We start from the raw sequence: 27,478 nt of genomic DNA on the forward strand, positions 1-27,478 counted from the left end.
CTGCTTGGAGAGCTGCATGAGCGAGAAGGGGAATTTGACAAAAATTAAAAAGCGTGATAAAAGAGAGAAGAAAGAAAAAGTATGAATGGGAAAGTGACCAAGAATTGCCATTTGGAAAAAGATCAAAACTGAGAAAGGAAGAGGGAAAAGGATTTGTGGAATTAAATATTACAGTACTGTACAATTGCCAAGGCCGGGAGCTAACAGGCTCGCCCACACACAAACCTCTTTACTGTTATGTACTTAGAAGACAACGAGTTACAGTAAGACACTTACAGATGCACACTTCACTTTTGACAGGTCATAAATCATCATCAGCACATACGAGGGTCACAGGGATAGTTTGTGTACTAGCCAGCTGAACAGTCCATTTGCATCATCCATGGACATGGAAAGGAAAAGTTATTTTCTGAACAAAGAGGCTGAACAATGCAGCATACATTGTATAATTGTCTTTTATCATGCTTGAAAAGATACACAAAAAATCAAAATCTACAGCAGAACTGTAAATGTAAAACCACCAAAGTTTGGATTAAAGTTTGTCAGACTTAGATTATTGCTTATTTCCTGTCTCAAAAGTTACATGACTGGAAGATTGATGCCAATCTCATCTCTGTCCAATAAATATCAAGCTATAAAGCCAGTTAGCTGAGCATAAAGCAAATGCTTGAAACATGGAGAAACAGCTAGCCTGACTCTGTCCAAGGATAACAAAGTCCACCTACCAGCCCCTCTAAAGCTCTGCTAATTAACACATTATATCTTATTTGCTTATTCAGTACAAAAAGTGTAAGTAAAACATGGTTATGTAACTTTTTCACGGGTGGGCGCAGTAACATCCTGGAGTCTTGTCATCATCGAGAGGATGCCAGACTTTGCTAATTACTGGCAGGAGGAGTCTCTGTTGCCTGAGCTATAGAGACGTTTGTAGGTGGATTTTTACCTCTGGAAAAAGCCAAAGACGCTGTTTTCCAAGCTAACCAGATGCTTGCGGTTACCCTACAGAAATGAAAGTGGTTTTAATCCTCTCATCTGAACAAATTCTATCTTTCCCAATATGTCAAACTAAAGAAAGAAAGAACAGATGAATCGAGACTGTGGTTCTCCTCAGCTACTCATGTGAGAGAGGCTGATGGTGGAATGATTTCCTCTTTAACGCTGACTATGAGTTGATTTAGCCAAGCAAAGCAGGAGAGCGTTGATCCTCCTGATGGCAGCATGATGGCAGCTGTGCAGCAATAAGATAATTTCCTGTCACAGGGGGTGTTATCAGACCGTAACCCCCCTATGGTCGGTGTCTTTACATCCCCGTCAGCTCCTCCTCTGACTCAGCAGCGATTAGTAAATATGAAATGCCTTTGAGTGGGACACGGAGCATCTATGAAGTACAGTTGTACTCATCACAAAGCAAAAGCAACAGGACATTATCTTGCATTTGTTCACTTAATGCCCCCTTTTCATGCTGGGAGAATCAAATTGCTGAAAAGCTGAGGATAAATGGTTATTTAACGTGTCGACAGTGTTTATTATCTCATTTTTATGAATGTAAAAAGAAGTATGTTGGGGGGGGGGCGTCAGGAGACATTCTGAGATGATAATTCACGCCTTTGAAACACAGCGCCATGCTGTGGCATGTCTAATGTCGGAGACATAAAGACACTAGACAAGATGCAGAATGTGGGTTACACCTGTCATCTTCACCGTGGCATCACACGCAGACAAGCGGTGCTCGGCAGCCAATGGGACTGTAGCTGGAGACATCTGCCATCGTTTTCTGGAGCTTTCCGTCACTCGGAGTAGAGGAGCTAAAAGTTCCTCTCTGTGCGAGGATTCTATTTCATCATCAGATCAGTAAATGCTCAATTTTATGCCAAAGGGATTGTGGGGATAAAGACTCAAACCCTTACCCCATGACAGAGCTCATCCATCTCCAATGCACGGAGACCGGATATCTAAAAGCTTCTTTCCTCGTCTTATTCTTGCTTGTGCAAGCATTTAATTTTCCAGGTCACTTTACACACATACATTGTCAAATATTTCATCATTCAGGCATCTTTTAAGATGCAAAATCTTAGTGTTGGACGTATCATATAGTAGTTCAACTAATCCCTCTCACATGCAGCATTTTTTGTTGTAAACAATGCACGCAGTATTTCCCTGGACTTGTAGATGCATGCATACACTGTGGTGTTTATGGTTTTGTTTATGGCAAAAACAATGTATCTAAAAATCTTGATTATTAGCCAGGGCATGCAACACTTTGTGGCTACCTTGCCACAGTCAAGGGAGCTGTATCATCGGCATACACAGACTGACTCCAGACTCACAGCCTCCTGTCAAACACAGAAATCCAATGTCCATCCAAATTCTGCAAAGAGGGGAGCACAGGAAACAAAAGAGATCATTGCAGAACAGAGCATGGTAGAGGGTGTCACGGGGGTCTGCAGAGAGGAGGATTACAGACAACAAGTATGTCAGAGGGTCAGAAGACGCAACCTGCAAATCCTTGTTAGCATCTGAACAGAGTCGTCCCAAAGTGGTTGTACTGTAGTTACGTCTGTCATCATATTTTAAAATTCTAGACTTTCGTATGTGTTTTTCACCTCCTGACTGTCAGGAAGCCTGACAGCTTTCTTGCTCTTACAAAAAAAAAATAATCTGACTTGCATGAGACAGCCGTCCTTATTTACTGTGCTATATTTCTCAAAAGATTGCCCTTTTGATGATCTCCTCTGAGATCAGTAGTGACTAGAGTATGAGAGCCGGTTAACAAAGAGGGAGACATCTGAGGTCAGCCATGTCACTGAGTGGCCGTTAGGCAGCGTAGAAACGGTGATCAAAGAGCACCTCCGGCGTGGCCCTTTGAATGGATAATTTCTTCTTTTTTCCTTCATTATTTGGGTCAAGGATTTTTACCTGCTATTATTCCCGAGGTGGTCTCAGTGTGCTTTGATGTGCGGCTCTGCTTCCTATATCATAGTATCAATGAAAGGCCATCTTAAACAAACAACATAAAGACTGAAGGATACAGACACACACACACACTGTCTGCACTGTGAACCATACATTGAATACACTGATGTAGGTTGTGTTTGAAGAGCTACAGGGCTTTGTTTGTTATATAATCGCAACACTGCACTTGCATACACAGTGTAAATATTATCCTGAGTTATCAACAGGACCCATCAGTAAGATCACAGCATGGTTATCACACAAAATTTATTTGATTTTTTCATTAGTTTTTATCTTGATTTCATTTGAGTGGCTTTGGTATTTTGGTATATTTCTTTACTATTTCATGCTTCATTTCATTTTGAATTTAAAGGAGAGGTTCTTGTGCATGTAGAAGTTACATAAAGCACACCTGGAGTTGGATGTTATCTGTACAGAGCACTTTATTTTGAAATGTGTGCGAGTGACAGAAGGTCCTGTTGCAGTATGGTAGAAAATGTTAAGAAGATTTAAGTGATGAGTGTGTTGTTACGACCAGTTAAGATCCCTAAAGACAACCATTATGCCTTATCACAATGTAACATTAACCAAAATCAAAGATGATATTCAGTCACATATCATGAAAAGGTAACCTGCAAGAGACTGGATGGCCTCCATGTATCCGTCTCCATTACCTCTTTTGTCTGACCTCAGTTCCAGCTGTTCCCTGTGGCTGTGTATCTGTGCTACAGCACTATGGCCTTTGAGTAACCTGATTGTTGTGTGTCTCCATGTCCCCGCAGTACAAACAGGTGGAGCAGTACATGTCCTTCCACAAGCTGCCGGCAGATATGAGACAGAGAATCCACGACTACTACGAGCACCGCTACCAGGGCAAGATGTTTGACGAGGAGAGCATCCTGGGAGAGCTCAACGAGCCGCTGCGTGAGGTGGGCTGAGTGTTCCTGTCTGCGTTTGAATCCCATGGACATGCATTCAAAAGCTTGTATACTGCTTGACATTTCCTTTGTTTTGTTTTGGGTTTTTTTGTTTTTTTTTCTCCCTTTTCTTGAGGCCATATCTGAACAAGAGTAAAACTGAGAGGAGCTCAGAAAAAAAGTCCTGCATGGCTGACATTTTTCCTGTTGTTACTCTAATATCCCTCTTGTCTGAGATTGTGACAGGCCAATGCATTTTGTAAAGCACCCGCTCCTTTCTGCTACTCTTGCTAACTGCTTTTCTCTGTGTGCTCATGCAGGAAATCATCAACTTTAACTGTCGAAAGCTGGTGGCGTCCATGCCTCTGTTTGCCAACGCCGACCCCAACTTCGTCACCTCTATGCTCACCAAGCTGAGGTTCGAGGTGTTCCAGCCCGGGGATTATATCATCAGAGAGGGCACCATCGGCAAAAAGATGTACTTCATACAGCACGGAGTTGTCAGCGTGTTGACCAAAGGCAATAAAGAGACCAAGCTTTCAGATGGCTCCTACTTTGGAGGTAAGACGAGCTGGTGCTGCGCCAGAATTACCAACTCAAAGGTCACATCTTTCTGCGGCGCTTAAATCTGCTCTGTTTTATTATTAATAACGCTCAGCACCTTTAGAGGTCGGTCCGGGTTTAAAATTTTGATTGTGCGAGGCAACACAGCATTTGGCTCTGATATTAGCTCGTCAGGAGCATGAAGTGGTATGTTGTGCAGAGCTTGTCACCTCGCTTAAAATTCTGCTTCATGGTTTATGCAGGACTTTCCCCTTAAATCACATCATGAGAGCTGTCTCCCAAATGTAGGGCAAATCCAAATTAAGAAAACAGCACTTGCATTTAGCACACATTAAGAAATATGCACTCAAAAGGTCAGAGGGGTCAGATAGCTGTGAAATTACATACTATGTGAATGCTTTAGACGTGTGCGATAACCCACAGTTGTTATGTACTTAACTCTTGTTATGTTCTTAATCGGGGTCAGATAATGCGTAGTCTTCTCATGGTCCCACAGAGCTTATGACACATGTAGGAGACAATGCCGCCATACTGCCCTCACCAAATACCAATTAATTTGCCCAGTGACAGCGTATCATTTAGACTACACTGTTAAGTAATGAGAAATGGTGGCAAAGCGTTTAACAGCACATGACCTGCCTGTGGAAGTTTAATTACGCCTTGCCTGCTCAAGTCCATCTCCATGCCCTCTCTCCGGGGGTTCTGCGGAAATAATGAAAAGATGGCAGGCAATCTATCTCAACACATGCCAAAACTAATCAACATTTTAGACAACATGGCCCCGGCTCTCTCCAGGGCCATGTTGTCTCAAATGTTGTCCAAAAAATGTCCTCAGCAAGGCAGAATTCGGATTCAAAGGGAGCGTATAGGCTTTTTGTTAGCACATGCATCTCGGTAATGGCACAGTTTGTGACATTCTGCCACTCAGAGTTGCTGAACTGAGCGCACTCTTGACGACAATGTCATCTAAATGCCTTTGAATAGATGCATGTGACCTGTTTTTGCCTTGAGTAGTCGTGAGTAGTGAAACCCACAAACAGAAACTGGCCTGCTCACTTTAATCTTAAGCCTTAGATCTGTAATTATTTTCCCCTTTTTCGCACATTATAGGCACAGGGCTTTTGACTCCATTATCCTGTGACTATTCCTGGCAGTGGCACTCCTCTGGAGGGGGTTGTAAGGGTGGGGGCTAGTGAGGTAAGCCTAGAGCCACTGGGAGTTTGTTACCAAACACGAGTTAGTCATTCATGAAATTAATTGGTGCAGGATCAGTACGGGGAGTGTGTGGCACAAGTGGATCTCAGCGCGGCTGTCACTAGCAGCAAGCAGGAAGTCGAAAGCAATCATTTTTTTAAAATTATGTACAGAACACGGAGACCTGCTCCACGTGGACAGCTAGGTTTTCACTCTCTGTAGTTGGCGGTGTAAAGCATGGAGAGCAGCGGAGGTCCCGTCGTCTGAGCGCTTCCCGTCTTTGTCAAACACACTCAGTGTCTGCAGGCTCCAGTTTACACTACAGCAAATGGCATGTGTATATGCTCATCACCATCTCAGCAAAACCATGTACCGTAACTCTTTCATTCACAGACGACCTGAATTATTTACACAATTATATACTCAGCAGTCTGCTCCAGTTTGTTAGCTGCTGGATTAGCTCGAGCCAGAGAGCCAAAAGTCTAAAGTGGACACGACATGTCCTGGATGGGAGCGTCGGCTGGGCACACAGCAATCCAGCAGAGAGGGGGAAATGTAATGTGACTGCAGTACTAACGCCAAGGGACACATGGATCTCTGCCAAGCCCCGTTCTCTGGACGTTGCTCTGGGCTCAGAAAGAAAACATGCACCCTCCACCCCCCGCCTCCACTTCCCTCTTTCCCTCCTTATAGTCCAGTATTGAAACACTTATCTGAACAGCATCTCTGTTGCCCTCTCAGTGCCCAGACAGAGCAGGTTATTGTGTTGTTATAGTTCATCCTTTGTTGCCCACAGTAATTGATGTGTAGCCAGTGCAGACTGCGCCTCTCTCTCGGATGGAGTAGAGCTCGGTGACCTTGCGGTGGCCTGGCGTGCCAGTCAGAGGTGCTTATCAAAAGCTGCCTGTGATTGCGCCCCTAAGATGGCTCGCTTTGCCTGTGAGTGAGCGGCCTGTAGCGGCTCTGTGAGTGGGGGTAAAAAAAGACAGTGAGACGGAGTCAGAGAGTGAGAGGGGGGTTGAGGAGGGGAGGAAGTTGACTGCACAGTTTGCAATCTCCTGTGTCATCTTTTTGGTTTTCTCTGAATGGTCTTCTCTTAATCTGTAGTCTTGTGAAGTCCTGGGTTCGCAGAGTAATACTCCTCCCATCTCCCCTCAATTTCCTTTTTCTTTTCCCCTTCTCCGGGCTCAGACCGGCTGTGCTGTAGAGCAGCCAAATAGCCACCCTGACTGAGCCAGTCAGTGAGAGGGGCTGGCAGCGGCAAAGGCTCAGGTAATCCTCCCGGTCCTTAACCCAGTTAACACCCCTGCTCCTCTCACACTGGAGCAGTATCAGCTGAAGATTGAAGCACTGCAGCAGTTGACTCAGTGACAGAATGGGGGATACGATGATATATAGAGTGGTCTTATATAACATGACAGTTTGGATGGGAAAGGATGATATACGATATAATACTGTGTTTTGAGACAGCACGTTACACGGTGAAACATTGTGGGGCTGTGTCATCCAGACACTAAAGGTGCAATGCAGATGACTGGAGAGGGAACACGATGTGGTGACGCATAATTCTTAATAATACACATATACTGTACAAGTATGCCTGCACGGTGTTATTGGATAGGACAAGGTTATTATACAATACAATAAAAGCAATAATGACAGTGGAAGCGACTTTACCAGCCTCCTTCCTGGATGTGTGTTGTCATCATCAGTTGTGCTCCCTGTTAAACACAGAGATGAGTGACTTACAGCAATATATCTTTCTCTCTTACAACGCCAACCATCTCAACACCATGCTGCCCTGGCATTACCCATCACTCTGGGCCACTGTTGTTAAGTGCAGCGGTGCATAGAGCTAAATGCTAATGCTAGTATCCTAAGCCGGTTTAGTGTCTAACATTTTCACGTTAGCATGTTGTTGTGTTAGCATGCTAATTAGCTCTAAACACTAAGTACAGCTGAGACTATTGGGACTGTCATTAGTTTTGCAGGTATTTGGTTGTGAGCTAAAGAAATTTTGATCTGATGGTGGCGCTAGACGAAAAATAGAGCCCTCACCAAAGTTGTTATAATTCATCTTGAGGAAAAACATAGTGGCAATGCTTCCAGCCGTTGTTGATGCATTTCAAACGATAACCTGTGGATTTGCATCTGCACACATACACAAACATGTTCTGGTCCATGGATGTTTTGTTATTGTGTCTTTTGTCCCTCACTAACACAACCAGCCTCTATTCAGGGGGTGAAAAAGAAACGATGAGATGTGACGGGACCCTGGCATCAGCCGCGGTGCAGAAAAAAACCACCAGATATCCCCTACCTGTCTATGCATGCTAGCAAAATGGGAGGTGTTTGCGCGGCTATGCTAATGCTGTGAGGGAGTGAGCATGGCATGTCACGGGGAATCAGGCAGCCTACTGCGGATGTTTCAAAGGTTAGAGAATGTCCGCTTCGTAAGCTGGGGGCAGTGTCGGGGAGGGAGATGGGAGCTGACAGCAGGACTCAGAGTCCAGGTGAGCTTTGCCAGACCTGGCTGCAGGACACAGATACTTTATCACAGACCAAGCAGTGCTGCTCAAACTCATTAATTCACAACCATGCACACTTGCAAGCAGAGAGGAAGGCGGGCACACACTTAGAATAGCGTACAGACATAAGACACTCAGACTTAAATCTATGTAAAAGCACATCCAAAGGCCAAAATTTGCATTCACTTCATGCAGTTTGAAAGTAGGAAGGGCCGTTTGCAAAAGTACGCATACAGCCTGCTGTTAGAGCCCAACTGATTCTCGACTTTGGGGAACAATAGCAATTTTAGGAGGTAAAATAATTCAGCAATATCGATATATGCACATTTTTGGCAGTGACCCTTCAAATGTGGCTATCACAAAATTGTGACAAATATGTATAGAACAGAGAGAGAATATTTTAGAATGTAATATATAACTTTGTTGTTGGACTAGACTTCAGAAACAATAAACTTACCGGTAATACTGGCAAACTGATAAAAAGGTTGAGCTCTAAATGCTGAATCTGCAGCATCTTTGTTTCCAATGTTTCTACACACTTTTGCAGAATATCTTTGTGATTATGTTTTGGTTGTGATATACATCCAAAAATATTACCTCATATCTCATAACATAAAGGCAGGATATTTAACATTTTAACAATAAACCTTATTTTCCAAAATGACAGTGCACTGAAACAGCAAACTTCACCTGGAATTTAGTCATTATAATTTACATTAAAACAAAGTAATTGGCCTGTAACATTAGCAGACCCATATCCCGGATCAGGCAGTAATATTAGCCTGGTCTTGGTCTTATGGTAGTTGTCTGTTTTGTCTGAGTACAGCAGTGAAGCCATATCTTGTCTTTCTCATGATCTACATTAATTAATTAATTGATTAATTAATTCTACATGATATTTCTAATAACAGAAATTGATTATGATAATATTGATTATTGAGCATATGGTTTTAAAAAAATACAAAGACAGCAATGTACACATGACGTCCCTCATCCACTACTTACTCACCCCCACACTGATATCTTGCATGGCTTGCAGTCTACTCTCCACTTTGGGAGCCCGATGCAGAGGGGACTCAAGGGAAGCATCTTTCCAGTAAGAGCCCAGGACACGTGGGCTGCACCATGCAACCAAAGACCAGTCATGTGTGTTCCCACCAAGGTCACAGCACATGACGTGATAGTCCTCCTTACCCTGAGCAACATCCAATTTTAATTGCTGTCATTCAAGTTTGATGAGCGCATTGTCACTTAAGTGCGAAAATGAAACACACTGGGGCGATATGGCAGAGTAACATCCCGTAGTGCACAGAAGTAGTTTGTGTTCTGGAAGCTGAGGCCTCTTTGTGTCCAGAACAGTTTTGTAAACAGTCATATACAACAAGACCGGGAGATTTATCAAGTAGTCCTTTGGAATTCTTTTTTTGTTTGTTTTTTTTTGGGTGGGGGGGGAGTTGCATATTTATAATCACACATCCTTTTTTTTCTTTTCTTTTTTTTTTTTTCCAAAAATGCTGTTTTTAGAATCAGAGTACAATGCCATGTTTAATTCACAGCCAGTCGGTTGTCTTGTGTCATGACGATATGATTAGCTTTGCTAATTTGAGCCGACAAAGCCCCCAATTTTGGGCTTATTATGAATCATCTTATTGTGAGTGAAGACCACACAGAAAAAGGATAATTATGGAAGTGGCAGTCAGTGTGAGGAGAAAAACACACGCCCCTTACAAAATACAGGCTACACTGGCTACACCCACTAAGCCTGTTTCTATGATTTCATGCAGGATTTGGGGAGCAGCGCGATGAGTCATGAGGAGATGTGAGTAAGCGGTGGAATTCGAGCATTCATAGATAAACTGTAACTCATGACCCAAAGGCAAAAGACACCTAGAGTTGGTCGGTTCAGTGCATAAGTTCAGTTAGCGGTCAGCAGGCTAACAGCAGCATGGGCTGTCTTCAGTGTTCAGTATGAGGTGAATAAATATTAAATAAGGAATCATATGAATAAACCTAGTTAAAACAAATACACTCTAAAATCAAACTGGAGTTATTATTAGATATTATTTATATATTTGATATTGAACATTTTGAAACTTTGCATTAAATTAATATGTACCTTTTGGAGAGAAACTCAACAACCTGAAATGAATTTTTCAGCAGTAGGTGAATAGTAAAAAAATATAGATTTTTTTATTTATTTTATGTTTTGTACAGTTTGGTGAGTAGATCCACTGACTTTTTGTCAGATGACCACCAAACTTTTTTTTTTCAAGCTGATTTTCTATTTCTCTCCAAAAATGCAGTTAACATTTTGTGTGTCATTGTAAACATGTATAATTTATACTTAAAGTAAATCCACTCATAGAAAACCGCATTATTTTGATGCCAGCTCTTAATTTCAATTCCTGATGTTCAGGACAGTGTCGGGCTTCAGCGCAGCCGCCTGCATTTAGCCGCTCAGCACTCAGAGAGGTCCGCTAATCTCTTATTGTTTAGCTCAGAGCAGGTTGCGCCAGACCCAAATCATGCCATGTTTTTTTTTTTTTTCTCCCCTCGCACTTATAGTTTGGATGGCCCCGCTAAGTGTCTGGGCTTCGCTTGCTTTCTGAAAAGACAGTTAGATGAGGCCACAGGGCTCACTGCAGCTCACCGCCTCATCTTGGCAGTATTGACTTCATCCAGAAAGCCACGGGACAAGAGGATTTAATACAGAGCCGCGATGCTCCTCTCCAGAGGGGATTACTGGAGCAGTGCTGCGGGAAATGGACCCCCAGCACAGCCACAGCCAGGGCTGCCCTGCTAGCACACACTTAGAGCAAACACACACACACACACACACAGGCAGAAGAGCATGGTCTTTTTACTTCCACATCCACACAGCTCTCCTGCTAACTTGGCCATTCAGCCATGATCTGTGTCACACAGATGCACACACAAACCATAACACACTGCAAATGAGGTTCTTCTTATGCTTCATATATAGAGGACATAGTCCTCATCCACCGTCAAATCATGCATTCTCCCTCTATCTGTTCTCCCATCTCAGTTTTTCAAACCATCACACACTCATCACCACTTTACACTCAGTGACCAGAAAAATATCAAGTCCTGTGCAGTCAAATGCAAACCAATACAACCGCTACATGCTACATTCAGTGTTCACTCAGCTTCATGGCCATTTTTCAGGTCTTGTTTATTGGTCAATTTTTTTATTCACTTTCATCATATCGAGAGGTGTTTTGAAGTCACTCTATATATATCGATGTAAATTGGGTGTCTCTTCAAAAACTAAACAGCCTGAAGTTGTATATATAAAGATGGTTCTATTCTTCGTTCCCCCAGAGGATGTATTCTAAGATGTATCTTTCACAGAAATACTGACACTGTAACATGAGGTCTAATTTCAGTAGTTGTTATTTGCCAGATAAGTCACCACAGTAAAAAAGTTGCAATTAAAAACTGCATTTGCTCCAGTTTAGCTCAAACCCATATGTGTAGAGGTGGCATTTTAATAGTTTTTTTTTTCCCTTGCTATGGAGCATATTTTGGTACCATGCCAGTAGGAGAGTAAGTGCAGTATAGGTGAGCGTCATTGGCAATCGGGCAGCGCAATGCAATTTTGGAGTCAATATATGGAAGTATTTCATGCCATTACCCGAGACAGCGACCAAGGCATTGCACAGCACACAGTGCCCTCCCCTAAAGATCCCTCCAAGGTCACATTTTTACACTTTTACTTAATGTAATTCTTACCTTTCTTTTTCACTTTCTTCAACTTTAACTTAAACTCATACGTATCAAATTACACAGACAAAAAAAAATCTGATAGTTGTCAGTGATGCCAGGAAAGCAGAGGTGGAAAAAGCACACACATTCTTTACTCAAGGAGAAGTAGATATACTTGTAATAAAAAAAAAAAAAAACTCTGGTAAAAGTAGAAGCACTGATTCAACTTCTTTACTCAATAAAAGTGAGAAAGTACAGGTTCTGAAATTTACTCAAAGTATAAAAGTACCGTGTACCCCCCTGAAGGACATTCCTGCTGTGCATTTCTGTGGAAAGCTAATGCAGAATAGAAATAGGGAATGTAGGGATAAAAATTAAAGAGGTTGTCATGAAATACACACTCAAGTAAAGTATAGATACAGGTACAGTGACAGAGTATTTGTACTTTTTTGCTTCCCACCTCTGCAGAGAGGCTGAGTGAAGATTAAATATCTGGTGCTCATCAGCATCAGCATCGACAACAGCTAGCATGCTGTGGCTAATTAGCTGTAAGACTTTCCCTTTAACTTAATTGAGTGCTTATGCAGCTGCCTGATACAGATATCCTTTACACAAAGTTTTCCACCATGTGAGCGTAGTGCATTATAGATGGCTAGTTTGACTAAAACTTGCACACCGACTTATACGCTCTTGTTGACATCAAACTATACAGTTTTATCGTTGCACTTCCATAGCTTCCTAGTTTATGCAGTAAACATCAGCAAAAGTGTTACATGGGTGAACTTGTGCAGGGGTGCAGCCAGAAATGTTTTTGGGGGGGGGGGGCAGAAGGGGCCACAAAAAAATCCTAGGGTGCCCATTGCTCATAAACAAAATATATACAACATAATGAACAACATAACAGGGTACAATTTCACATCTAAAGTAATCAGATTTTCAAGACTGTGATGTTTTCCTTGCCTTTGCCAAGTTATTTTATTTGCTTTGTAAAAACAACATTAAAAGTGAAGACTTCAGTATAAACATTTTCATACAGGTTCAGTATGACTGTATCATCGACATACTGAAGCAAACGCCATTCAAATTAATGTGTAGCTTTAACATGAGCGCTGCTTCTAAAGGAGAGGTGAAGGTGGTGATTGGTACCAACCCCGAACACACCCCGGCTCAATGACAGCCTCATTTTCAATGACTCTGGCACAGACAGCTCAAGATCATCATCTCACACATATATAAAAACATAGACAACAAACAAGGGTACACATGTTCGTGATTAAAGCAGACATTGCCCCATACTGTGCAGGGATGCTCCTAGTGTGAGTGTCTGGCTGCAGGTAAGGGAAACAAACAGACATTTTTATAGATGTGCAATATCTTGAAGGGTACAGCTGAAGCAGAGGACAATGGAGAGACAGTCATATATTTCATGAGATTCCTAAGTTGGATTCTTTAAAATTTGATGTAAGCTGAGGGGGGGAACTTGGAATTCGCAATACGTGGGAGAATTGAGTGTTTGTGTGCGTGTGTGTGCGTGTGCGTGTGTGTTGGATGAGGTGGAAATGGGTTTCTGAGAAAGAAGGAGTGTGATCACAAACATAGGAAGGGAGGGCAGCAGATGAGATGAAGGGAAAAGACATGAGGGAATGTGTACAAACACATGGCACAATAACTGATATGTATGTCAAAGTCACCCAACCCCTGTCTATATAAATACACATATATATCAAATATATAGAATTGTATGTAGGTTTATTTATATATATTTTAAGTATATAAAAAGTATATATATATATATATATATATATATATATATATATATATATATATATATATATATATATATATATATATATATATATATATCCTCTATTTCAGCAGGACTTACTCTCCTACAATGCCTGGTCTCATGAATAAAACACTGAAACACACACACACACACATCGAGTGCAGACACAGGCTCTCACGTACAGTAGACACATCCAGCTTGACTAGTGCATGCAGCCACATCCGACATCTGCATACAGTAGAGACACATTTGTACCCACACACACACACACACACACACTGACTCTGTGCCCGAGCTCCACAGCAGTGCAGCTGTTTAAATGGAGCATTATGTTTTCCTGAGCGGCCGCAGCAGATGATGGCTGGCAGACCTCTAAGCTCTGAAAATGGCACTAAGTGCAGCACCAATGGATTACAGAAAAGTTCAAACAAAACAACTCGAGAGTTCACAGTTTGCTCAGAAAGTGTGTTTTCACCTCATCGTACAAGATGAAGTATCTGCTGGAGATAATTACAAAAAAAAAGTAATGTCCTATGCTTTAAGTTATGTTATAAGAAATAAGGTAATTAAAAGAGCTGTTACAGTCAGTGGATAAATGGTTGATCTTAATATGCACTACTCTCTTATTAATGAAACTATCAGGGGTAACTTGGTTGCCTATATAAGAAGCGAAATAGGGGGATACTTTTGCTTTGATAATATACAAAAAACATAGTCGTTTTATGTATAGGGTTTGTCTGCCACAGAATACAAATAATCTTTTTTGGTATTACTAGTATAACATCTTTTACTCTCAGTCGAACTTAAATGTTTCTTGGTTAAACACCACTACATGACTATATGTCTGTTTTGTGCTGTGTTTTGTTTGCAGAGATTTGTTTGCTGACGCGGGGCAGAAGGACAGCCAGTGTCCGAGCGGACACGTACTGTCGTCTGTACTCACTGTCTGTGGACAACTTCAATGAGGTGCTGGAAGAGTATCCTATGATGAGAAGGGCCTTTGAGACTGTTGCCCTGGACAGGCTGGATCGCATTGGTAAGAAACTCAAATTTAGATAATGATTTTGGACCTTGAGTTTTATAAACTACTGTTAGCAGGATTCCAGCATTTTGCAGCCCCACACCAGGACATGGTGTCTGTTTGTGTCAGAAATGAACTATAATCAAAATATTGTTTTTAGCACTTGCAAATAAAGCTCATTTTTATGTAGTTTTACCCAGCCAGCACATCAATAAGTAGGTTCATCACTGACTAAGGCGAGGATCTGTTTTTCTTTCTACTTTTATTTACTCAGTTTGTATGCACTGACACTGACAGGAAAAAAGACAAGTATTTCAAACCAGAGCCAACGACAAAACTTTAGGTCTGTAAAAAGAATGTTCACACTGATACTCAGTGACTGAAATTACTTTCAAAGTCATCTGCATATAAACATGCAGATAGAGCTCTGGTTTTGAAATCCTTGCGTGACTTCTCATACGCATACAATTGATATTCTCTCCATATCCATCACTGTTCCCAGGCTCAGCCTGAGCAGATGAAAAATTCACAATGAAAGGCATGCCTGTATCATCACTCAGCCATCACTGCATGCTCTGTTTTATCCTCTGCTATGTTTAGAATGGAAGATAGAGAAATTGCTTTAGGGGGTCTCTTTGTAGAAAATGGCTGCTTTGAAAAGATGTGGTGGGTTGATAGTGATGTTTCTGTGAGATGGTCTCCTGCGTATGTCCTTTCTCCTGGGCTTGATACTCATGTAGATTCTTCCTCCCTAATAAAGTCATTCACACGGCAATGATCCACAAATTAATTACTATCTTGATGGACTTTGCACAATCTGATTGGAGGTGTGCAGGTGATAAAGGGTCAGGTAGTGCCACAGTCGAGCTGGATGATACCTCAATGCAACACCTCTACTAATCTGCCACCAGTCATAACAGAAAATGGAAAGATTGATCCAGGCCTAATTGCATTTACAGTATCTCTGAATTTCATAGCCTTTTGTTAGCACCAAATTGAAAATGGCACCCATGTGAATTAACCCTGTCACTGCTAGTGCGACCATTCAACAATGACTAATAGACTTTGCGGTCAGAGTAGCGCACATTTCTGTCAGAGGTTGGGTCAGCAGTTTGTATGCCTGTCACAGTGACGCAACACCAGCTTGTCTCTTTGACCTTGTGCACAGCTCACAGGGACTTCTGAGAAATGCAAGGAACACAAACAAAAAGGAGAAAGGATTGCTGTATTTTAGGTAATTCAATGGCTTACCCCCTCAGAAAAAATATGTCTTTATGTTTTTTTTTTATTCAGCTTTATAAAATGCTTTCTTTTGATATCCATCAGCCAATAACAGGAAAGAAAACATGATGGTAAAAAGATAGTTCTTGGCCCACTGAGCCATTGTCTCAATGCAGCTCACACTATCCCAGGTCACACCTCGTGGTACAATGTTTGCTTTATGTTTTCTCCCTGCCACAGAGGGAATCACGAACTAGTAAATCATACACCACCTACACCTTATAGGCTGTCGTGCACAACGCGCTTAAGTGTCTGAGTAGTTAACCCCCACCTATCTTTTGCTGTTTCTATTGTTCTGTTCTCTGTCATCCTTTTTCTTTTCCCTTCTGCTCAATCTCCCTGTCTCATTCTTAAATCTATTTCCCCCCCTTTTCCCACTTGTCTTCTCAGGTAGACATTCATGCTTTATTTTCTCCTTTCAAAGCAGAGTCTTTGCTGGCATATTCTATCAGAAAAGGTGGTTGGAAAATTGGGTGGTTTCTCGAGTACATCGAAATGTCAATCTGATTGCCTGACTGCCTATGAGATTTATGCTCATTCTCCTTTTATCTCTTTTCTTCTCTCACCTGTCATTCTGTACGTTTCTGTGTTTGTGTGTGTGTGTGTGCTTTTACAGGCAAGAAAAACTCAATCCTGCAGCACAAGGTACAACACGACCTCAGCTCTGGTGTACTTAACTACCAGGAGAATGAGATCATCCAGCAGATTGTGCAGCATGACAGGGACATGGCCCACTGTGCCCACCTCTTGCAGAATGTCCCACCCCAGACACCTCCCTCACCTACCCCTGTCATCTGGGCACCCCTCATCCAGGCTCCTCTTCAAGCAGCAGCTGCCACCACCTCAGTAGCCATTGCCTTGACACACCATCCTCACCTTCCACCAACTCTCTTCAGGCCTCCAGTTTCTGTTTTGGGGTCCCTAAAAGACCCTTCTAGTCGGCTTAAGAAGTTCCACACATTTGTTCCTCCATCCACAGCACCGGGCTCTGCTGGGGACTCTCCGTCTAGTACACCCTCAAAACTGCGCAGTGGGGTGGACATGCCATTGCTGGCCTCTTTTCGGGCCCAGCACATGACGTCAGTTACAGGGACAACCAGCTCTAACAAACAGGCCTTAGGTGGCGAAGGCCAACGTGGACCTAGTGGGGCAGCGTCTGGGTCCAGTGGAGGAGGGGCCACTGCCTTCCCATTTGGACCATTCTCTTCCTCTTGTTCACCCTCATCTAGTATGGCCCAGCTACACCCACAACCACAGCATCAGCAACCCTTCCGCTCCAACACCCCACCTCTCTCGAACCTCTTCCACCAAGGATCTACAAGTGGAAGCACAGGGTCAGGAATAAGCGGTGGGGCCGTTGGAGCTTGTGGTGGTGCTACAGGTTGGTCTTCAGGTGGAGCCGTTGGAGGGTCTGTGGAAGGAGCCACTGGAGGTGATAGTAATTGGGCTGGAGATGACTTTACAACTGGAATGACAGAATTGGCTCCTGGGGGCCACTTTGGGTTGGGAGGAGCTACTGGTGGATCAGTAGGAGAGATCTCAGGGGATTCAATGGCAGGAATATCTGAAGGGTCATTGGGTGCTGCTAGTGGTAAGGTAGCAGGTGGGGCATCAGGGGTATCAGTGGGGGGCATTGCATGTGGGCCAATGGGAGATGCATCCAGGAGATCATTGAGAGGGACTTCGAGAGGATCACTGGGAAGAGCATCTGGGGGATCAGTGGGAGGGGCTTCTGGGGAATCAATAGTAGTGACGACTACTGGAGGATCGTTAGGGAGGGCTTCTGGTGGATCAATGGGAGTGGTTTCTGGGGGATTGACAATAGGAGCCTCTGTCGGTCCAATTGGTGGGACTTCTGGTGATTCAATGGCACTTAACCCTGGAGGATCGTTGGGAAGGGCTTCTGTTGGATCAACAACTAGCCATATAGGAGGAGGTTCGAATGGGTCAGGGGGAGGGGTGATTGGAGGATATATTGGCAGAGCAGCAGCAGGGGCGGTAGGGAGCCATACTGGAGGTTCAACAGCTTGTCCTGTAGGGGGGACTTCTGGTGGAATTACAGCTGGACTTATTGGTTCCTCCCGTTGTCAGAGTCCTATATCTACTGGTTCGTCCAGTCCTATGCCTGTTCAGCTTTTCCATAGCCAGCCATCTCCCAAACCTCCTCAAGTGGCTCCTTTGCAGCAGTTTGCTGGAGGAGGCAGGACTACCAGTGGCTTAAACCTCTTCCCTTCCCCTCCACCAGGCTCCCCATCGTCTAGTAGAAGACAGCACAGCCAGCAGCCTGCTGAGAGCTCCCCATCTTCCCTTGGCCATTTTAGCCTGGCAGGCCTCCAATCTGGCTTCCTGCCTCATCAGATGTCCCTGGAGAGGTCTGCCCTGGCCTCCCTGGCCCAGTATGGTTCAGCAAACGCATCCCCCTGCCTTACCCCAGTGGCACCCAGCCCTACTATTCAAAGCCCAGTGGCAGGCAGGACTTTTCACTACAGTGACCCCTCCAGTGCCACAGGATCCCATAGTTCTCTGCTCATGCCTCAATCTTCTATACCTTCACAGCTTCCCAGCCAGCCAAACCCAACGGGGAGAGATTCCCCACTGGGTCGCTTTTCTGAGGACTTAAAACTTTTATCCAGCTCTCACCCATCCCTGCCACAAGAGGTGGCCCATGCCTTGGGCCACCAAACTCCTTGCGCTTCTGTGGAAACTGGATATTACCCCTCACCTTTTTCCTCACCCACTCTTGTGCCCAAACCCTGTAGCTCAGTGCCAGGGCGCATGACTCCTCCAATCCAGATGTCTCCAGGGCACCCTCACCAGACTCATTCCCCTGGGGCCTCCCTGGGCTCACCTCTACGGAGGGGCTCTGCTGCTTACTCTTCAGATCTAGAACCTCAAACTGTCCGCTCTAAACTCCCTTCTAATTTGTGAGGATTGATCACACCCTCCTGTGCTCCTCCAAACTGAAACACAGACAGACTATCTCCATATGTGGCATTGTTTTCTTTCTGTCTTCAGACTTCACTGTGTTCCACCTTTCATTTTACCAAGATCTTACATTTACTGTGATTTAAAAGACACTTTACCGGGTAACTCGGAGCTCTAGAATACTCTATATTTGTTTTATGCTTTGTCCTCTTTTTTATTCATACATACTGTATATAGATAGAGATATATTTAAATGCTAAGTTAGTCAAGGGACTAGGAGGGTGTGAAAATTATCTCCATTTAAAGGACAGTCATTTTCTTTATTTCTATAACTATGCCAAATTCATCTGGTGATGTTTGGGAAGACAACTCTTCGGACTACACAGTAATACTCTTTTTCAGCAGGAACCTATGCACTAATACCTGCATGTATAAAGGCTTTTTGTGTGTTTAAAAAAAAAATCTTCATTTTTAGCTAAATCAACATGCTTTGAGACAGGCAGACTCTTGTACCATCTCATACAGGATCACATATTGCTGATCCTTAAATGTATCTATTAGATTGTACTTATTTATCCACTGTATAAACTTTTCAAAACCTTATGAGAGATTGAGAAGAGATTTTAGGAAACCAAAAAGACTTTTCCTGTGGGGTAATAATGATTCACCTCCTCTTGGCCCGTCAATCCTTATTTTATACCACTTTATCCTAAAAATACTGTTTTTTGAGGCAGGGGGAGAGGGGTCCAGCGAGCTACCCTCCATCTCTATATTGAGATATAACAGTGTGTGAGCGACTGGCTGTCTGCAGAGTCCTCAACCATGTCCTTACAAGCTCACTTTGTCTTCCAAGCTCATGCCGCTTTTGTGTAGAAAGCATGCGTTGTTCTTTCTTCCTGAGTGTGTGCAACTCTTAATGTGTGAATGTTGAAGAGGATAAGCATGTGATTCAGTGGAACAGTCGGATGCAAGGCAAGACTCTTCCCTGGACTGATCAATAAAAAAAACTAGGACTTCCATTATCCACAGCTTGTGTGTTGCATTGTGTAGCACTCAGATCATTTTCAAGAAAAATAGTCATAGACACAATAACCCCAAAAGCAAATACAGTGAATACAGTACGCATGCTGAATAATCCAAAAAGTGCTGGAAATGAACATTTGCGACTCGATTTGTGTATTTCTTTTTTTCTGCTGTAGCTGCTATATGGTCAACATAGATTTGTGTCCTCATTGAAGGCCAGTGATGTGTTTGAGATCTGAATGTATGTGTGTTTGTTGTTGCTAAATGTAAGTACTGTAGCTATGGTTGATGCACCCAAGGCACATTGCCCCAAGGGGGGTCTCAAGACTGTTCCATAACTGCAAAGGTCATTGGTTCAATATCTTTGGCGTTTTCATCAGCAGCCATTTTTCCTGCCCAAGTGTCCTTTTGCAAGACACAGAACCGATACAGACAAAATTGTTGCGAGGCAATCTGGATCAATGACTCAGTAAGTTGCCTGAACCAGCCCACTCCTTACTAAACATTCTCCACGAAGTATTTATGTACTGCTGCACTTCACAATAACCAAATTAAGATTTTCAAATGTACTAGACATCATTAAAATAGATTTAGCTGTCTGCAATCAAAATCAAACAAATAAGAATAGGTCTATACTGTATGTGTATCCATTCAAATTCTGGTAACACTGTCAGAGAGCCATACAGTGGTCAAGAAAACTGAATACACCATGGAGGACGGTATCACTAAAGTCCCAGAGGAGAAGAGCAGTGATATGCTTCTACATGTTTGTCCGTAGCTCATCAGCAAGACAGACCCGGGTTCCACTCAGACAGCTGAGTCCCTAACTCAGTCACAGCACTCAGCCTCAGCAGCCTAATTTAACAAGACATGTCTGTAATCCCTTGACCCTCGCAGGCTATCATGGACTCGCACACAGAGGTGCACAGTGACCATGCTCTCCTCTCATTACAGCTCCCAGAAGTCCCTATAATAAGGTATAGCGACACACATGACCTGACACGGAGCTGCACGAATGCACATTTACAGACATGCACACAGCCACAACAGCACGTAATGACTGCTCATGGTAACTATAAGAAAATATTCAGCAATCATGTTTTTTATGCACATTTTATGTTGGCAAATCTATGACTGATTTGATTTTCCACTCTTGCATTCAGATCAGTTATATCCAATTTATAAAGCCAATGGCTGATTCTGGATTTAATATGTGAATTTTGGCATGAACTATACACCGAAGAAGATTTAATACCAAATTTCAGTTTTGTTTTTGTTTTTCATTCATTTTAAATAAACATTGTAACTTGAATTTTTAGATCAGGTTTGGTGAGGTGCATCTGACTTTCCAAGCCGCAAATTCGACTTCAGGGGACTGTCCAGTTGAAAGTGCAGACTGAGAATGTCCAACTTCCAACTTCTGATTTCCAGTGGAAAGCATCAAACAATATTTTGTTCTCATATTAGTTTTTACCGTAGTTCGAGTAGTATTGACCTATCACATTTGAGCCGGCTTCCGTTGCTTGCGCGTATCATCGCAAACCAATTTACAGTTTGAATCCCTTTTTTAAGAATAATATCAGTGTTCATATGCAGATATCCGTTTACAGAGATTACCCAAATGTGTCTCCAACTCCATTTTCTCACCTCACGTTGCCAACCAGACGTTATACAACAAGGGTGAATGGGGAAGTCTTGACATGGATATCAGTTGTCTTGATATCCCCTGGCTTCACTGGAAGTCCCAAATTTTGTCCCCAGGTGCTGAATAGTTGTCAGGTGATAGCCGATAGGACCAGAGATTAGTGTTCATTGTGTTGATTGGTGATGTATTTCCTTATCTTTGTTTAGTTTATTAGTCAAATCCAGGCTTCCCTTTGTGATGTCAAGATTGCTCCAATACAGAACAAATTCAAACAATACAATTCGACAAGAGTGATATGCAAATATTGGCATATAAAACCAACAGCTGAATGCAATACATCCAGGCATAATCAATGTCACCAGCAGTTACTATGTTAAAATTAAAAACGTCGGACCCAGAATAGGATGAGGCAGAAAGAGAAGTGAACACAGCATGAACGCTCTGATTATTTGAGATGTCATTACGGATTCACTCGTCATTACATAACAGAGGTGAAATCAATAATGGGTCATAGCTTTTATCTGTATACACATGACCTTTTACATAGTCTTCATCGCACACTGAGTAGGCTTTGCTAATGGATAGAGCTATGTTTTGTTTGCCTATCCCACATTTAACACCTTGTCTATTTCTGCAGTAAACAGTCATCTCAAAGGCAGTAAAACATTAAAATTGGCCTTACACCTAATGGTCGGATGTATGTCAGTGGGAATATCTCATAGAAGGACTCTTAATACCAACAACCAGAGAGGCGAAGAGGTTAGTGGAATGGAGTTAAACTGTTTCACCTCTGGAGTTGCAGCTGTCTAGGCTTTTAAACCTCGGTCTTCCTGTACATGCTAGTCTTGCACTGCACAAAAGCAGACAGACTGCTGTGCCTCGCACATCAGGAAAAAAGTCCCCCTTTTTCCCTCACAATATGATCTTATTAAAGCGTGGAGTCGGGGAACAATTTGCAGCCGGTTGGCGAGACAAAGGTGGAAATGTGAGGAAACATTGATGCACTGAGAGATGATGTAGCCGGAATTATAGACTATAGTGTACTCGCGTGACAGAGTGCTGTTTCTCTGGGACTAGCAGCATGTCACCCTCTTCCTCATGGTTGTCCCTGAGTGGTAGTTGATGATTGTCAGTGCAGTATTGATTGGAAGGATATGAGGGAGAGCTGTGAGTGTAACTATGTAGCTAGCAGATAGTGTTTGGCTGTGTATGTGTGTGACTATGTTTCCCACACTTCTTGGCAAGGTCGATGGCAGGGGCTGGACGCTATCGGAGGAGGGTGGGACAGAGTGGCACAGGTCATAGCTTAGGGAGAGACAGACATTGGACGGGGATTGATTAGTTGGCCTGTACTAAGTCTGGTCCATCATCGCAGATTAGTGGTTTAGGCGAGGGTTGGGTGGGCGCACAGGGTATCAGCTGAATCTGTCACTGTCAGTTAGAGAGCAGATACAATCTGTGTGATGGTCAAAATCTCTTGTCTGGGAGTTTTTAATGCAAGAAAAAAGCCGTTTTTGATTGTTGACCCTGCAGCTTTGAATTTCAGTAGTGGAGTATTTAGAAAAGCGGTTTCATTTTCATTTTCTCAAGTCACAGAAGACCATGTAATCCTACAATCCAAGACATGAAAATAACAGAAATTGGAGTAACAAGACTTTCACCTGACGGCAATGTTTATTCTTCAAGGGGATTTGCTATTTCCATCCTCCCAGACTATTTGCTGCAGCCTCATCTGTAGCGTAATGTAGTATATAGACAGTGTTTTTCAGAGGAATCAGCTGGGAATTAGATAAGGAGGCTTTGAAACTTTGTGTCTTCTGAGAAAAAGCGAATAAAGAAAAACAACTGTGACTCATGCAGGGCACTATTTTCATTATGTCTCCCCGTATCACCCCACCAAACATGGGAGGAAAACAGCTGTATGCAAGAGGGGAAATGAGGGGCCAGTCGAAGGAGTACATCAGCTGCCGGGGGTTGTGTCCATTGTGGTCAGTTAGGAAACCAGTACAGAGGAGATAGTGGAAAAGCACCTGGTATTTGTGTGTTGTGCTTCTGTTTCGTTTTAATGTCATGCATTGGAATGACTTGGTTGCTCTATTTTATCTGAATCGAATCTAGGTCAGGGGCTGCCGTGTCTTTACCATGAAACCCGTGTTGCCCAGCTCTGACCCCTGGTAGATGTGTTGTGAAGCAGCCAGCAGGTTTGTAAAATTGCCTCAGCGCGACAGCCATCACAGAGCTTTGGCGGGCACCTCAGTACCATTTCCAATTCATGGTTGTTTCTATAACGCAGCATTCTCAGATTTCTGTTTGGTGTGCTTCCAATTTTCGCTGCCTAATCTTAGCCTCCCTCTCCCTTTGTGCCGCCCTACTCGCCCATGAATATGGGTTCGTGAATCAGCGATGCACACTAATGAAATCATTTGCTGTGATTGAGGATTAGATGTAGCAGCAGCGGAATCGAACCTGCAATTTCTCGGGGGAGAAAAAAAGGCACACGTGTGTGTGGTTTTCCCGAAAGCCCTCGTTTATTCATTCATGACCACAAATTCCTCTGTCCCCTTTCCGCAAACGCTCAATTTATTTTGCACACAAGCACCAGAATCAGGTGTTCCGTATGACAACGTACCTCAGAGTGATTGGATATGATATGAAGATTGCTATGTGTGGTGAAAAGTTCTGTTTATCGTAGCGTCTAATACAACTGACCTCTTTTGCTGCTGCTCTAGTGAGATGGAATAACACGACATTAATGTTATTTTGACCACGAAGTGGGCTGTTGGACAGTGTAACCTGGATATGACCCAGTTTAAGAATGCCATGCAACAGCGGGGTAAATTCACTCCTCAGTCTGTGTCACCCAACAATCCTTCAGGGTAACGGCACTGTATGGCTAACTGGCAGGATTCTCCCTCTTAGCTGTCGATATAGTCGTCACGTCGCTCAAATTAGATGCATAGATTTGGTTCTGAATATACACGGTCTCATTTGTTCCTCTACTGGTTGCAGCTGATCATAAAATCCTGAGTTGAAGCCAAAGGTGAGGCTGCTCTTCACTGGATTAAAGTGTGTGTGTATGTGTGTGTTCGTGTGTGTGGGAACAGTAAGGTCATGTTCATACTGCATTTGGAGAGATGAGGGTTTACATAAAAAAAAAAAAAGAAAAAAAAAAAAGAAATCCTGCTTCTCGAAGCTGTCTTTCATTTGCTGGAGTATGTACTATAATTCCACTTAATCTGATGTTGGGAGCGTAACCTCAACAAGGTACTTACTTATACAGATTTATATATTTCCATAGGACCTATTTATATTTCTGTATTTATTTTAGAATCTCTTAATAAGTGATGTCATCACCATAACAGATAATGATAAGCAATGTTCACCAACCTGTGTGTATGTACAGAGCTCATAACATGTCCATAATTTTTAAGGAAACATGTCATTTACATTGTATAATCTCTCTACTTTGATGCGGCGCAGGAGTGGGACATTTTTCGTTACACGATGCTTGGCACCAAGACTTTCTACCTGAAGGCTCGACCTTTTTTTGTTCCATGAAGGCAGTGACTGGTTCAACACTTCTTTACGAGGACATGCGACTTTTTGGGGGAGGACAGTATTTTGACCGCTTTGCTATTGATCAACGGATATCTATTTTTTCTGCATTTAAACACAGGAACTATGGGGGGAAAAAGCAATAAGGGAAACTGTACACGTATGGTGTGACTGGATGTGTTACCTGCGGGGGACATTGCGCCGATCCATGTGACAACCACACACACACACACACACACAGTAGCTGTGGCTCCGAAGTCTGTGTGGCTGTGAATGGAGAGAGGCAAAAAAAAAACTGCATTGTTCGATAAGCACACATACTGGTTGAAATAAAACGGTATAGAATAAAATATAAGAAACACCTGCCTGGAGTGTTTTTTTGTTTGTGTGTTCATTGCCTGTATTTATGGGAAACATTCAAACAGGGAAGTGAAAGCAGACGAGAGAGAGAGCCTGCCCATGTGAGAAGAAGCCCTTTCCCAGTTCTTACATTTATGTATTCGATTCGTTTTCATTTTCCTTTCTTTTTTTGAGTCGGGAGAGGGGGCAAAGGGACTTACTTCAGCGATGCAAGACATTACGAGTGAGACGAAACAAGAAAAAATTGGCACATTAGAAAACATCACAGGTTAAGTCCATTATGACAGGACACACAAACATTGAATACAATGAATGTGGATGCAAGTTTCTCTTTTGGCAATTTCTTAAAAATATTAAAAGAACACATTTGAGGTAATATCATGGTAAAAGACCTTAAAAGAAGTTTTTCTATACTATTTTTGTTTTTTTCAAAATGAGCAGAAACAGAGGTCCCCTATTAGATAGTAGAGATATAAAGTGCCCTGTTGGTGGTATTGACATGTATGTGTGTGTGCGTGTATGTGTGTGTGTGTGGGATGATAAAGAAAAGATAAAAGTAAATAAATACTTGGCTGAGTTTTCTTGGCAGTGAGAGGAAACGGACGAGAGCCTGCCCATGTGGGGGAAAGTTTTTCTTTCATTGTATTTATTCATTTATCTTTTCTCTTCTTTTCTTTTTTTCCTTTTGTGTTTCTTTGTTTATTTTTGTTGAGGGTGGGGAGAGAGAAAGGGGGTAAAGGAGAGGGACAAGTAAGAGAAAAAAGGGAATGTTCACAAGCTGCACGCTCTCAGTTGCACTTCACGGTACAATATGCATGATACGCCACTTTAGTTCTGCTTTTTGTGTGCAGCGGGATGCAGGAAACAGCGATTCTGTGCTGTTACTCATTATGCCCCCCCTCCATCTTGTGAAAGGTGTCAATAAGCAAAAGCCTATCACGCAGACACATTCGCTCCCCAGATGCATGCAGAGAGCGGTCAAGAGACAGGTGAAGCTCCTCAGAACGCTGGAATTGTTGGCAGACTGTAAAAAAAAAAAAAAAAAAAAGGAGGACAGTCAGCGTCTGCCCCTGTGAGCACTCAGCCATCTGCTTCATTAGAATTCCCCCTTGAGGTAACCTTCCCTTCTCCAAGAGGAACTCATTGAAAGTGAAGGGCTTTGTTTTAGATTGTCTATTGTAATTACACATTATTCTCCTCCTCTGATGCCTGCCTGCCTGCCTGCTGAGAGGAGAGGAGCCGGCTCTCAGCCGCCACGCTCCGCATCTGAAGGCGACAAAAAAAAAAAACGAGCTGGGTCATGGTGTGAATAGTGCACGGACGCTGCTGCCACGTGAGCCACCCCCTGTATGCTGCTGTCTCTGTGTGGTTTTGTGCAGCGGGCCAGATCAGCGAGGTCATGGTGACATCGTCGCAGTTGAGGTGGCTGTCTCTCTGGCTGCCATGGAGGGACGACCAGCACTAATGCCTTCCTCTGCAGCATCTGGGATAATCTGCTCTAGTTCTCCTTGGGTCAAACTCAACAGTAATTAATCCTACCATTACCCTGCAGGCCTCAGGGTTAAAGTGCTGTATATATGTGCGCGTCTCAAGTTTTTTTTTTTTTTTTTTTTCCTCTCTTGTCCAGATAGCCCCTTTAAACTCCACCCGGGTGATGGGGCATGGCTCGACTTCTGCATACATTAGACTGGGTTTATAGCGACATTTCAGAGGGACGCAGGGATTTGGAAGGATTTCAGTCGGCCAGCGGGATGAAACTCGAGTGTCCTGAAGTTTCAAAGATCTGTACAAAGAAAGAGTAGATCAAAAGTGGAACGGTTGTTTGAATTCAGGTCATAAAGATGTGCTGTTATCCCGTTTTCGACATTTTTTTCATTTTTCTTCTCCTTCCTGTCTTACAGAGCTGTTATCTTTGTTTTTTAAGGAGCATGCTTTTATTTATTTATTTATTTTCCATATCTTCTCACGCTCAATAGCATGCAGGCCTGGCTCTATATTTTT

General features: G+C 42.9%; 1 protein-coding gene across 5 annotated transcripts in view; it reads left to right on the plus strand.

The window, feature by feature from the left end:
* hcn4 (hyperpolarization activated cyclic nucleotide-gated potassium channel 4) overlaps window positions 1–27,199 on the plus strand; it is a 77,204-nt gene extending 50,005 nt beyond the window's left edge. For 4 of the 5 annotated variants that reach the window (XM_037095399.1, XM_037095397.1, XM_037095398.1 and 1 more), the window contains 4 exons: window positions 3,735–3,881; window positions 4,190–4,430; window positions 14,539–14,703; window positions 16,586–24,721. In XM_037095399.1, the coding sequence (XP_036951294.1) occupies window positions 3,735–3,881; window positions 4,190–4,430; window positions 14,539–14,703; window positions 16,586–18,897 (2,865 nt within the window). In that variant the 3' untranslated portion in view covers window positions 18,898–24,721. Of the gene's footprint in view, window positions 1–3,734; window positions 3,882–4,189; window positions 4,431–14,538; window positions 14,704–16,585; window positions 24,722–27,104 lie in introns of those variants that run through there. The other variant, XM_037095401.1, reaches the window with a different exon arrangement.
* Window positions 27,200–27,478: the final 279 nt, after the last annotated feature.

Source organism: Acanthopagrus latus, chromosome 4 (genome assembly GCF_904848185.1).
Source record: "Acanthopagrus latus isolate v.2019 chromosome 4, fAcaLat1.1, whole genome shotgun sequence".
NCBI lineage: Eukaryota > Metazoa > Chordata > Actinopteri > Spariformes > Sparidae > Acanthopagrus > Acanthopagrus latus.